A 13,592-nucleotide genomic window follows, 5' to 3' on the forward strand; every position below is an offset into this window, starting at 1 on the left:
GTTCTTTTCCTCCCCACCCTCAGAATGCTGGAGAAACCTGTAGAAATGATAGTCTTGTAGTAGCTTGCATAATACACCTGTGGATTACTTGTGGAAGAAGTGTCTGAAGAATTGCAATGGAATACTGAAATCAAAATCATAGCTAAAATTGGGAAGGTAGACTATTTTTTCTACTTAAAAATGTCACTTCAGATATATTAATGGTATTTCTTATTCAACAGAGTTGGAAAGTTTAACACTGAAAAGTATTGTCTGTACCGTGGTATATTTTTTTTCAAGTTTGTATTAAAAGGCTCATTTCCTAGGTGCGAGAGATGCTAAAGATGAGAGATTCAAATGGAGCTCGCATGTTGACATTGATAACAGAACAGTTCATGGCTGACCCTCGTCTGGCACTTTGGAGACAACAAGGAACTGCAATGACTGACAAGTATAGGCAGCTCTGGGACGAACTGGGTAAATGCACAGACTTCAAAATCATCTAGGTGTTCATGTTTATAATGAAGAAACAATTATATGTTTGGGGGTGGAGGGAAACTTTATTGTGGTACTGGGTAAAACAGGTCAGAGTTTTCTGCAGCTTTGCTTGTTCAGTTAAGGTTGGGCGAAATTGAATTTCTGATCTACTGGGTGAGACAATGCAGTTGAAGGATAGGAGACATGGTGTGAAACAAGTACAGTTGCAACAGGTTATAGGTAACCTGAGGATCTAAAAAGAATAAAGCGAAAAGTGGAAGTGTACACAGCGGAGGGTAGGTATATAAACCAGTAGTGCAGAAATGGGAAGTTTAAGAAAGAAATCATTTCACAAGAGAAGTAGAAGGCAAAAAAAAAAAAGAGATTCATTAGATTCATTAAGAGTATTAGACGACTGCAACAAAGGAAAGCAGAAGTCCATTACATAGCAGGGAAGGAGATCAAATAACAGAGGGCTGAAACAATTAACACGTCTCTACAGGAAAGGTCAGTTGTGACCAGATACATGGCTTGGACAACAAAGAGAGGAATGTGAGCTGAAATGGGCAAGGAATGCTTAAACTGGTCTGAGGGCACTTGCTCTAAAGTGTTCCAGAAACTCGATGACACAGCTTTGAACTATTTGTAGCTGCTTCAGAAGTTCTCAAAATGTATACGAATTTATAGTAGGGTGAGGAAATTCAAAACAACTTGAAGGTAAATGTCACCAAGATTTTAAAGGAGTGAAAAATATTAAGTAGCCACCAACATTGCTTTCATATGCATGTACTGGAATAAACTAATAACCAGTTAGTGTTGTAAGCATGTAGAAGATAAGTGATAAAAGACAACATGAATTATTTAAAATACAGTGGTAAACCTGTTTCTCTAAAAGAGTGTGTGAGTGAAAGGATTAATCTGGTATACTTTAGATACATAAGGTTTTGGGTGATGTCTTGGAGGCTTTCTGAAAGCAAGTTGAAGATACACAGCCTAGATGAAATTGCCTTGTGGTTCGTGGAACTCAAAGTAGTTACCTGTGCTTTCACACACTCTGCAAAGACTCTTTAAGTCTAGACTTACAGGAGCCTGTCTTGAGATGTGTTCTGGCCCATATGGCTATTCCTGACTTATGTGGCATGGAAGATGCATATATATAACTTACAGATGACGCCCCATGGGACTATATGTAAACACTGTGGAGAACAGAGCCAAAACTCATAATGGCCTCGGTAGGTTTTAAAGGTGCAAAATAAAGCTAAATGAAAATAAAGCAAGAATAACTTCTTCATAGAAAGGAAAAGTCAGAAGCAAAATTTGAGTTTTCCCACTTGTAAAGGTTAAAGATGACCGTGATCGATTGCACATTGTCTGGGGAGGTTAAGATTAGATATATAATGTTAGCATAAATGATGTTCACTCTAAATGAAGCATTATATTAATAAAGCACCGGCTGTCTAGTTGACATTATAGATTTAAGTGGTAGAAAGCCTTAATATCAGAGCAGGCAAAGCTGTGTTACAGAGAGTGTAGATATAACTACTTTGCTGTAAGTGTAACAACCCTCTTAGTATGTTATTTTTATGATGCTTTGGCTTGGGGACTAGCACCTTTTGCCAGGCAGGACATGTGCTTAGCTGGACATGCATGCAGGAAAATGTCATATCCCACCATACTGAAAACTGCAGGGTGTCTTGCTCCATTGCTTATGTGGGTTGAGCTAGTAGGTGGTGGGAGAGGCACAAGTGCGTTCTCCATCTGTTACCTGTAACAGCCTTAACCACATGCTGCCAATAAACCTGAAAGTTTTCCTTAAATTTTCTTAGCAGCTCCTCTTCTTGTTTCATCAGTTACATATTAACATCATCTTCTTGACAGTACCTTGTCTGAAGGTGAAGGAAATGGAATCTGCCTGCAGCATCAAATAAACAATATCTTAGATTAATTGAATTGATTGATTTACCTCTATTTAATCAGAATTATTCTTGCCACTCCCAGAAAGCCACAGTGCAACCTCCAGCTTCACCGCTACTGCACTTGTAATCTGAGGCAAACCCTGCTGTTGGGGTCCTGCACTGCTCTGCTTCCTCTAACAGTATTGAAGTGTTTTGGTCGTGTAACAGTTTCAAATGCAAATGCATTTCAACCAGGTCAGGCATGTAGTAGGCTAAAAGGAGAACGTACCTTGGTTCTTCCACCTCTATCCTCTATCATGTGGCTAAACTGTCCAGTGTGTCCCCACGCTGGTAGGATTTCTCCCACTGGTGCACTGCAAGTTCCATGAAAATTGCTCTTAACTGGGTGGCTCTCTCCAGCTTGCCTTCTAGCTTATATGAAAAGTACAAGCTGCTGCCATGTTTTGGCTAGGGTCTAACCCAGATTTTCATTCAAGTTGAACACATCTCTTTTTCTGAGTGAAACATACATCTCTAAAGACATCTGAAAGTATAAAAATCAAAGGAGGTTTTAAGACAGACCATATTTACAATAGCGAAATACAGAAGAATGAGCAGGATGTCGCTGGAGACCCACAATCTGTGGTGGTAGTGGCAGAGAGAACTTGGACGTGGGTTTTGAGAGGTGATGGTATCGTTATGCTCTGAAGTAACATTGGTTTCCTTTCTTGTTGTCATCTTGTAGGCTGTCTGGGAACTCAAATATCAATAAAGGAAGTGGGGCAGGCCTTTGCATACTTTACTTTTTTTGGGTATCTGCTCAGAGTAATCTGGGAGTGGCATATATGTATTTTCTTTTGTTTTGTTTTTTAATTGCTTTATTTATGATCTCATTTATTTCACAGGTGAGTAGCAATTTGATGTAGTTATGGAAGATTTTAGGACATGTGAAGTATGTAAATATAGACTCTGCTTAATAAAGGCTTGCTTGCTTGCCCTGGTATGCTGTCTGCCAACCACTAGGCATATGGCCACTTTGTCAGCTCCATCTTGGCATAGGTTTTTAAGCATACTTAAATAACTTCAGCTTTGCTCCTTGACTGGGTCACTCGAGCCTTTCATTAGAATTTAACTGATGCTTCCTGCCTGGCACTGAGCATTGGCAAGGGTACTGGAAGGACACTCTAGTCTCTGATCAGAGTTCCTACTGAAGTGTATGGTAAATTGTATTGACTTCAGTAGAAGTCAGATTGGGTCTGAGCGTTCAAAGGTGCTGATTTAAATAAATAAATTAATTAAAAATAAATACTTCACATCTAAGTGAGAGCCTGGCAATTTTCTAATACAAAGGCCTAATTCAGTAAGCAATTTACAGTTCAAAGGCCTCAAGTTAACTAGCTAGTTGTGTGTAAGGCTTTTTTGTTGTTTTTTAAAGTCGTTAGAACAAGAGGAAGAATATAATAATTATGCTCAGCTGATTCCCCCATTGTATGTCAAAGAATGGGTTGAGCTAAATACTACTTAAGGAACTCCAAAAGCGCTGTATTGGAAAGATCAAGATTACAGGCTGAAGCTCGTATGCTTTTTAGCCTTGTTCATATGCTTTTCATGCTAGAAGAATGTAGATGTGACTTCAGTGATGCACTGGTGAACACTTCTAACTTGCCACAGCAATACGTGAACGCACTTTCCGGAGTTTAGAGCTGAGCTGGAATTCTTTGTGTTGTTGCTGTTTAAATGGTGTCTCGGTAGGTAAATTCCACATGCTGATCTTTAGGTGTTTAACTCTCAGCAACTGTGGTTGAAGACTTCAGTCTATTGGAATGATTAATTATCTGGAGCCCCTTGGTTTGCCATTTTAATTAAATTGCATTGATAAAATGGAAGAATATGGAAATGCACAGTAAATATCTGCTGATGCCTGTTGAACTGAGATCTCTGATTTCAAGGAAAGGTCAGTTAACCTTCTTTGTACTCTAGAGGGAAAAAAACGGTCCATGCAATCATACTACAGCAGTAATTCTTTAATATTCATCCATCAAAATTAAGTTGAAGTTGCTTGTGGTCTAGAAAAGTGAAAAGATTTCCTTAATAAAAGGGGAAAAATTGACTTTGTGCCCCAGCACAGGGATTGTGAGGGCTGCAAGGCTCTGCTTTGGAATTAAATGTTGAGCACTGCCAGATGCCAGACATCGAGAAGAGGCTGAGTTTTGTCGGCAAATGGGATCTGCAAGTTAATTGGTGTTTTCTGCAGGCTTCTGGCTGTGAAATGAAATTGGAAGCCCTTTAGCCACATGGATAATACAGGACCTGAATACAAATGTCACATGTCACCATCAGGGCCCACTGCGAAACAATAGTGTTCCCACTCGAACGCTGCGCCATTACAGATCATTTAAATATGGGGATTACATTTAAACTAAAAGCCCCATTTGCCTTTTACTGCAATTTAAATGTCCTCTTAGCAAAAGCTAAGTGACAAATTAAATGAAAAAAGTGCCCACATTTTTAAAGCTGTAATGCAAAACAACCTTTTATTGCTTCTCATGTGCCACGAATGAATCATTATACTTGTCAACCCTAAACCAAGCCATAATTGGAGCAGCTACTGTTATCAAAGCGGGGCTGCTCTTGTGACAGCTTAATAAAGCTGAAACTGTTAAATTAAATCCCAGATGCTTAATCTGATGAAAGCAGTCAAGTAGAAGAATCTAAGACAAGTATCTACTGCTTGGTGGAGTGATGGAGCCCAACAGCTTGTCAACACGTAGATTACAGGATCAGATATATTTTTTTTGTGAACTACCATTTTCAGTATCTTTATATCCTCTTGCTTGCCTTTGCTGTGAAGAAACTTCATGTAATTTGCATGTTTCAAAACAAACATTTCTAGCAGATTTACTCCATTTTGATATTTAGGAACAGTTCAAGGCGGAGGAGAGCTGTTTTTTTTAAGTCAAGGATTATCTTTTTATGGAACAAAAATATGACGGCTGTGTCATGGGGAAGCTCCAGGGAGCTCCTGCAAGTCAGGGCTATGGATAATTGGCAAATGTGTTCTGGGTTTTCATCCTTCTTAACATGATCTCTGTTGGTGCTTAGGTTTCACAAAATTAAGGAGAACTTAAAAGGCATTCTGTACATCCAGCTGGGTCTCTGCACTTTAATATATAGGCTTTTACTGTCTACCACATGTTGGTATTTAAAGTCTTGAGTGTCAGAATCTCTTACAATATTGCCATGAGCTTTGTCTGTGACATAAAGCTTTCCTTGGTGACTTCTAACAATGCTTCCTCTTATGCACACCAAGTGAGTTGTTCTCATAAAGGTATTTCCTGAGCAGAATAACATGTCTTTGCCTAGTAGTTCTAGTACTCTTAGTCTTAGCAGCTTTTAGCTAGTATTTAGACCTACCATGAGCTGCTTTTTAGTGTTATAACATCTAGGTGGTCTACTTTGAGTTCATGTTTGCTGGTGTTTCAGCCATTTTCTGGATTAGTGATGTACTTTAATGTTAAAATTTAAAACTAAAATATCATTTTACTTGGTCATGTCATGCAGAGAAATAATGGAACATACTTCCTGAAGAATCATGCCTAAAATTTTATTAGTAACACTTTGCTCCTCATCTAAGACTTAATTCTAAATGCTGAATTTAGGCAAGGAATCATTACTGATTAATTAAGAGAGATTTAATTACAATTTTGCCATGAGCAAACTAATGATTGAATTTTAAATAATGCTTTCTTGATTTGAAAATCACTGTGATTTTTTCTGATACAAGTTTATATTCATCTCTGGAAAATACCAAGTTATGTTCTTTTAACCTTAACTAAATGAAGCTATCTTCTCCATCTATATTTCTATCTCAGGCATTTCTTCCCTTTGCAATTAGAGAGACAAACTTGTATGAATGGGACATGCCAGCTGTTCTGAACAGATTATCTCTGCTTAGTATTTAAGGGAGGGAGAAAAAGGACAAAAGCAGCCAGGGTTGTTGCCAGTGTGCCCCTGGAGAAACTCCTTCTTAATGCCAGATTTAGTGACTGCTTCAGGGCTGCCATGAGAAAGAATCACTAAAGTTAAAGCATTCATTACAGTTTTTGTGCTCCAACACTGTTTTTCTAGAGCTGCATACTTTGTCCAGTCCCTGTGTAGGATTAGTATATGGCCGAAATATGGACGTTTCCCCATATTTAGTGGTATTTCTGAAATAGTATGGCAAGGCTGCAGTTTTCAGATTTGAGTACTAGGCATATATCCATATTTACATGATTCCTGCACCTCCATAAAATAAAGTAACCTTAAGATTTCTTAGCTTAGGTAAACCAATTGCACATATCATATTTTTGGCCTTGAAGTGAAAGCTGTAGGAATACTTAAGTTTGAAAGGACATTGAATACACCATGCTTTACTCAATTGTGAGAATTCTAGATGGAGTGATGTCTTAGATATTTGTCTACAAATATATCATATCCAATGGGCTGTCTGTCGTTGCTTAATTGATAATCCCTTTCTTACTGTTGGGTTGTTTTGTTTTAGCGGCCATTGTGTGGTTACCATACAGTTACAAAACGTCTGCCTTCAGTTCATGCACTTGAGGTTGCATCTGCCCTTTCACAAGAATAAGCTGTTAATATATGTCAGTGTATCGCAATGATTTATACTATTGGAGGCAGTAAATTAACAGTACTTCTGAGTTAGCATCACAAGACAGTTTTGCTGCTCTAAGGCCTGAGTTATGAGTGACAACTTAAAGCAATTGCTGTCGTGGCCCTAGAGTGTCTCAATTGTTGCTGTCACCTTCATTTCCATGGTGAATGAAGCCAGGCTGCCATTCTGCAGAGATGGGTTCTGTCCATCTTTTCTGAGGGCAATTTCTTTCTTCCTCGATTACCAACAGTAGAAGTTTATTGGCATCTGTCATAATGGTATTAGAAATGCTGGTTGTAGTATGACAATAGATGGGAGCTATTTTCAAGGAGGGTATTTTTTCATGTGGTAAAACTGCATTTATCAGATTTAAGGAATAATGGTAAAAGTAATTCCAGTGTGTAAGCATAGCTTGAAGGGTTTATTTTTAATGCTGTACAGAACCTTTGGGTTTCCATTTAGTTGAGTTGGATGGAAAGTACTTTTACAGTAGGAGCCACATTTTTTTTAAGTACCCACATTAAAGCTGTTTTTTAAGTTTCTATTCCTAAGCTCCTGAACTGATTTACTCACAAATTTTCTGAGATAACAATAAAAAATATTCTCTGTGTTGGAGCTGATACAAACTCATTACTGCCCTAACTGTGGAACTGTGACTTCCATGATTAAGGACAGAGTTTTACTATGAACCTAGACAGGTATTTAGCATTATTTTTTTCCTTCCTCTCATTCTTTTATTTTTTTTTCCTCTCTAATGTTAATCTGTCATTTAATTTTCTGCTACCACTTCTAGTAAATACCAGAGCTAGAGAGAATTGATAGGCTTATGGAGTGGAGTTTCTGAATGACTAACTTCTCTGAGCTTTACTGCAGTCCAGCAATCTGACCATGTGAAGTTTTCCAGTTTTCTCTTGAATGGATACAGGGAAAATAACTGAAAAATTGGAAGAGCCACTTAAAGTGAAAAATGCAAGAATCATAGTTGTCAAAGCAAGAAAAAAGGTGACCTTTCTTGTGATTAGGGACCTACATAGATTAAAAACTTGATAATGAAGATGCTCATCAAACAAAAAGAAGTTGAAAATATTAAGTTAAGCTGTATAAATTTAACTAAAAATAATATTAGAATTTTGAATCACAGTAACCAGGCACTGGAACAGCTAACCAAGAGCTGTACTGGATTTTGAAACTGCAACTTTAAACAAACAACAAAAAAAAGTGTAATACACCGTTTTTTGTAAAAACCATCAGTTTTGGAGTTGAAGCCGCAAATAACCCGGGAACAAATAACCCTTGGTGTATTAAGGAATTCAGACTAGGCAATCAGAATGTGTTCTATCCGTTTAGAACCATGGCATCACAGAATGGTTTGTGTTCAAAGGGACCTTAAGGACTATCTAGTTCCACCCATCCTGCCATCAGCAAGTACACCTGCCATTAGATGAGGTTGCTGAAAGCTCCTTAGATGAGGTTGCTGAAAGCCCCATCCTACCTGGCTTTGAACACCTCCAGGGATGGGGCATCCACAGTTTCTCTGGGCAACAGTTCCAGTGCCTCACTACTGCCTGAGTAAAGAATTTCTTCCTGATATCTAATCTAAATCTCCCCTCTTTTAGTTTAAAGCCATTCCCCCTTGTCCTATCACTCCACTCCCTGACAAAGAGTCCCCTCCCCAGCTTTCCTGTGGCCCCCTTTAGCTGCTGCAAGGCCTCTATAAGGTCTCCCCAGAGCCTTCTCTTCTCCAGGCCGAACAACCCCAAATCCCTCAGCCTGTCTCCAGAGCAGAGGTTCTTCAGCCCTCTGATCATCCTCATTGCCCTCCTCTGGACTTGTTCTAATACTTCAATGTCTTTCTTGTGATGGGGGCCCCAGAACTTGAACTCAGGACTCCTGGTGGGGTCTCACGAGAGCATAGCAATGGGACAGAATAACCTCCCTTGCCCTGCTGGCCATGCTTCTTTTGATGCAGCCCAGGATACAGTTGGCTTTCTGGGCTGCAAGTACGCATTGCCAGGTCATGTTGAGCTTCTTGTCAACCAACACCCCCAGGTCCTTCTCCTCAGGGCTGCTCTCAATCCCTTCTCCACCCAGCCTGTATTGGTGTTTGGGATAGCCCCAGCCCAGCTGCAGCACCTTGCACTTGGCCTTGTTGAACCTCATGAGGTTTGCACAGGCCCACCTCTCAGGCCTGCCCAGGTCCCTCTGGATGGCATCCCTGCCCTCCAGAGTGTCGACCACACCACACAGCTTGGTGTTGTGGGCAAACTTCTGAGGGTGTGCTCAATCCCATGTTGCTGACAAAGCTGTTAAGCAGTGCCTGTCCCAATACTCACCCCTGAGAAACACCGCTCGTCTCTGATTTCCACCTGGACATGGAGTCATTGACCGCAGCTCTTTGAATGTGACCAGCCAGCCAATTCCTTACCACACGGTAATCCACCACATGGATTACCATGTCTCCGCCACTTAGAGACAAGGATATTATGTGGGACAGTGTCAAAAGCTTTGCAGAAGTCCAGGTAGATGACATTAGTTACTCTTCGCTTGTCTACTAACGCAGTAACCCCATCTGGAAGTCTGGGGTGTTGGGCTGTTTAGCTTCTATTTATTTGTAGAAGGCTGTTTTAGGTTCAATGGGCGTTGTAGCAGTAATCATATTTATTCTTTTCTGACCTTTCCCACCATGCAATGGAGTATTTGCACTTGCTCTGCTTTTTTGAAGAATGAGAGGTATTTCCCTCCCTTTCTTTTATTGGTATCTTGTTTTATTCTTTTTAAACTTTACAAGTGTGTACCTTCCTAAGAAAAGAAGTGAGAGGAATTCATTCACAAATTTAACTAGAGGTAGGATACTTTATTTATAGTTAGTAGACACATCAACTTTTCTCTTGAAAATTGTCAAAGTCTCTGAAAGTAGACTCCTGAGAGTGGATTGCTGGGCAAAATATTTGATAAAATAGCTAATGTCTGCTTTGGGCAAGAGCACTGTTTGTGTTTACCACCTGGTTGTAAATATTGGAATCGTACTGAAAAAAAAATTGCAAAGAAACACACAAAGATGATCATAAAAGAATATTTTTGTACTATTTGTACTATTATTACCAATGCTTTTACCTTAAATTGATTGCTTGTGAGCAATTTGATTAATCATTTTGTGAATAATAGAGAACTTTAATTAAAGTAGGATATTGGAAGTGCATAGAGGGATGTTTAATTGACATGTGACAGATACCCAAATGCTCTCCCAGGGGGACTGTAGTGTCAGTGCCAAGCAAGTTTCTGTTATTTTATGAAACCTTTTGGTCAAATGTTATGTTACGGCATACTGTTAGTGCAGTTTGTGTAACAAACTAAAGACAGCGTACAATGGGCTCATGCAAAATGACCGAAGTGCGTGGCTAGTTCCTGTTTCCATTGTGCTAGAAGTTGAAACGTAGGAAGACCAGAGCAAGAGTTTTTGTTACTTGACACACACAGATCAGAGCATGTAGTTGATGATAGCTTAGAATAAAATTTCAGCCAAATTCATGTATGACTTTACCCTTGGAGCAGAAGTATGCAATCAGAGGGAAAGGAGACCTTAAGGAACTAGATGGTGTTTTTTTGTTGTTGCTTTTTTTGTTGTTGTTACAGTGTTACACCTACACACTCTCTCTCCAACACATTTAGAGTTTAGTGTGCAGAAGGGCAATGATTCTCTCTTGCCATCAGTGCTGCAGGTAATCTATTGCATTAATCAGCCAGCTAGTGTGAAATGCATGGGGAGTGATTATACTATCATACACAATACAATCAGCATGAAGCACTTGTCAAGACCAATACATCAAAGTTTAATTCAGTAATAGAATGAATTAGAGCAAAATGAAACATTCTGTTCTCCAAGAAACACAGCACCCATTGCAAGTTTATAGCAAGTTTTTTTTTTTTTTTTTTTTTTTTTTTTCCTGAGGGCTGCCGTGAGAAACCAGAGTGCATTAAGGAATTGTTTTTATGAATTAAATCGCAGCTTGGACCAATCTGAATACTGTGAATACTTTTCCTTGGGGTTCTTATTGAGGAGAGTACAGTATTGAAGTGCTTTGCCTATCTTCACTATTCCATAAAAGCAACTGTTTAATTGGAACATTCTCCAGTGGGACTCCTGATTATGCTTTGTTCTAGTGGAGATCTCTCTGTGCTTCCAGGAGGGAGGTGGCTTTGCCAGTCATTCTGAAGCCACTTGTCCTTCTCATTGAGAAGCAATAAATACCAAACACTACCTTCTTTGAGGTTTCCAAGTGGCTGTCCCAGTGAGAGTGCATATGTGTTTAAAAACCAGATATAAACCACTTTGAAATCCGTTGCTGACACTTCTATTTTAAAGGGGTCATAGGTTCTGTCTCCTATTATTGTTTCTATTCTGACACTCCCAATGCTGGAAAATGATGCTTTTGTAACTGAATTGGTGAGGCTCAAATGAGGCACAGTAGCAAGTGTGCAGCAAGTGCTGAAGCTGAGCTGTCTGTTGCACAAAGGGAATGATGATGATTACCTGGCTCCATTTTCTTTGAAACAATAAAATGATACTAACCTGCTATTTTAGGGGATTTTATTTTTAAAGAAACATATATGCATCAATGGGAAGAACAAAGGAATATTAGAGTAGATGTGCATCTGTTTCTTGAATATTTTGATTTTACAAACTAATGTGTTGATCTTAAGTATATTAAATGTAAAATTCTAGGGCAAGGTCCAAGTTTCAGACACTGGTAATAAATGGTATTGTAAATGAGGAAATACTGACCCAAGCGTAGTTGCACAGCAAGGTAGCATAATAATTCTAGGAAAAGCAGATTTCTTGGGAGGACTGCAATCAGTCACACATAATCATGCACTGGATCTTCAGTCATGCCCCATGCCCTAGCCCCCAGTAAAATAGTTTCCACCGCCACCCTCCCATTTACGGGGGTAAGAGTAAAACATAATGGGAGTTCTGAAAAAGCGAGCAATGCGTTATCACTAAGGAGAGTCTCTATACATTCCTTGCACTTCTTTAGGTTCACAAATACATGCATACACAGGATATGTGATTACAACACCTGCTTCTACAATGACTGGATACTTCTTAGTGTTTTTCAGTTTACATGTTTAAATTTGGATCAATATGAAGGTATGCTGACCCTTACTCCTCCTGAATTTAGATGTATGGATGTTTACTGAGAAATACAAATGTACTGATGTTTGCCTGTATGTAAAGGAAGGCACGCACTGTGCAAAGCAATACTGTAACTTTTTTTTTTTTTTTTTTTTTTTTTTTGTGATATGAGGCATGCTAAAGATGAATGACAGCTACATGTTTCCAGAAAGAGGGCTGATTGAACCAAAGCTTGGTTTGGCAAAGCTGGCTTTTTCCAGATCAAGAGGATTATTGTTGGACCAAAATAGACAATTCCTCCCCACAATATGACAGTTTTAGTATTTGTTCCCTTGTGAAATTAGTACTAAACTGCAGTTGCACCATGACTTATCCTCCAAATACCTTCTAGGGGAAAAGAAATTGTGTATTGGTTTGTGTTACTTTGCCACTGTGCTGTGAGGAGTTTCATGTTAGAAAGACATGGGTTACAGTCAAGGAATCTGAACCCGAACTTTAGTTCTGGTTTAGTAGTCTGTACTTGTGAGGGGGTAATGCTTTATCCTCTGGAGTTCTTGTGTGAAAAGATAGCTGGTGACTGGGGAAAGGGAGACAGTGAAAAAGAAAGCTGTGTTAGAAAGACAGAATATGTATCTTAGAATAAGACAGAAACATATTCTCACACTGTTTTTTCAATTAATGAGATTTTTCTGCATACTGCAGGTGGTGTTGGTGACTTCTAGTTGAACAGGAGAACTTGAGAATGCCAGGAATGTATTTTTTGGGGATCAGCAGTTTCCCAGCATAGGATTCATTAGGCCAAGATGCGAGAATCTCGTTTGAGGCCAACGTAAGCCTTCAGGTCGGTGGTGACATTTAAGGGCCAGCTCAGGGGGACTGGACTAAGCAGCATCAGAGTTAAATTGGAATAATATCCTCCAGGCTCCTTCCAGTTGGCATGTGGTAAAATCTGGGCACGAGTGAATGTTTTCCTCGGACTTTTCAGTGCTAGAAGCAGGACAGGAACCAGTGAATGGAAGGAGCCAGAATGGAGCAGATGTCAGGGGAAAGGGAGAGGCGCTCAGGGAGACGGAGGAGGAAGAATTGTGAATACAGGCAAGTGCACACACGCTAAGGGGAAGAAAAAAATGGAAGAAAGAAAAAGAAAACAGAAACCCAAATGGGCTGAAGAGTGTGGGGTCATTGGCATTGTGCTTCGTTCTCCCAGATGGTGGCCTTTGTAGCGCCACAGGAGTTGAGCCTGAGGCTCTTTCTGTTCCCTTCCCTCCTGCGCTTCTCGGGGGGAGCTCTGTCTCGCACCCCTCATCCTGCAGGCAATGGGGCAGCCCTGAAAGCTGCTCCAGGGCCTGGGCAAGCTCAGATGTGCGCACAGCTCGCGCTCAACTCACTGGGAGCAGCGTGCAGTTGGGCTCTATTGAAATGTGAAGGGTTTGTGTGGGGTTTATTATAAATA

The 13,592-nt window shown here is 39.8% G+C and overlaps 1 protein-coding gene across 4 annotated transcripts in view; it reads left to right on the forward strand.

Annotated features, from left to right (window-relative positions):
- The window catches only part of ZSWIM6 (zinc finger SWIM-type containing 6), a 116,063-nt gene that overhangs the window by 71,712 nt on the left and 30,759 nt on the right, over positions 1-13,592 (forward strand). For all 4 annotated transcript variants that reach the window (XM_038170106.2, XM_027446054.3, XM_038170108.2 and 1 more), the window contains exon 4: positions 306-456. In XM_038170106.2, coding sequence (XP_038026034.1) covers positions 306-456 — 151 coding nt within the window. The remainder of the gene's footprint in view (positions 1-305; positions 457-13,592) is intronic.

The sequence above is a fragment of the Anas platyrhynchos genome, chromosome Z, assembly GCF_047663525.1.
Source record: "Anas platyrhynchos isolate ZD024472 breed Pekin duck chromosome Z, IASCAAS_PekinDuck_T2T, whole genome shotgun sequence".
NCBI lineage: Eukaryota > Metazoa > Chordata > Aves > Anseriformes > Anatidae > Anas > Anas platyrhynchos.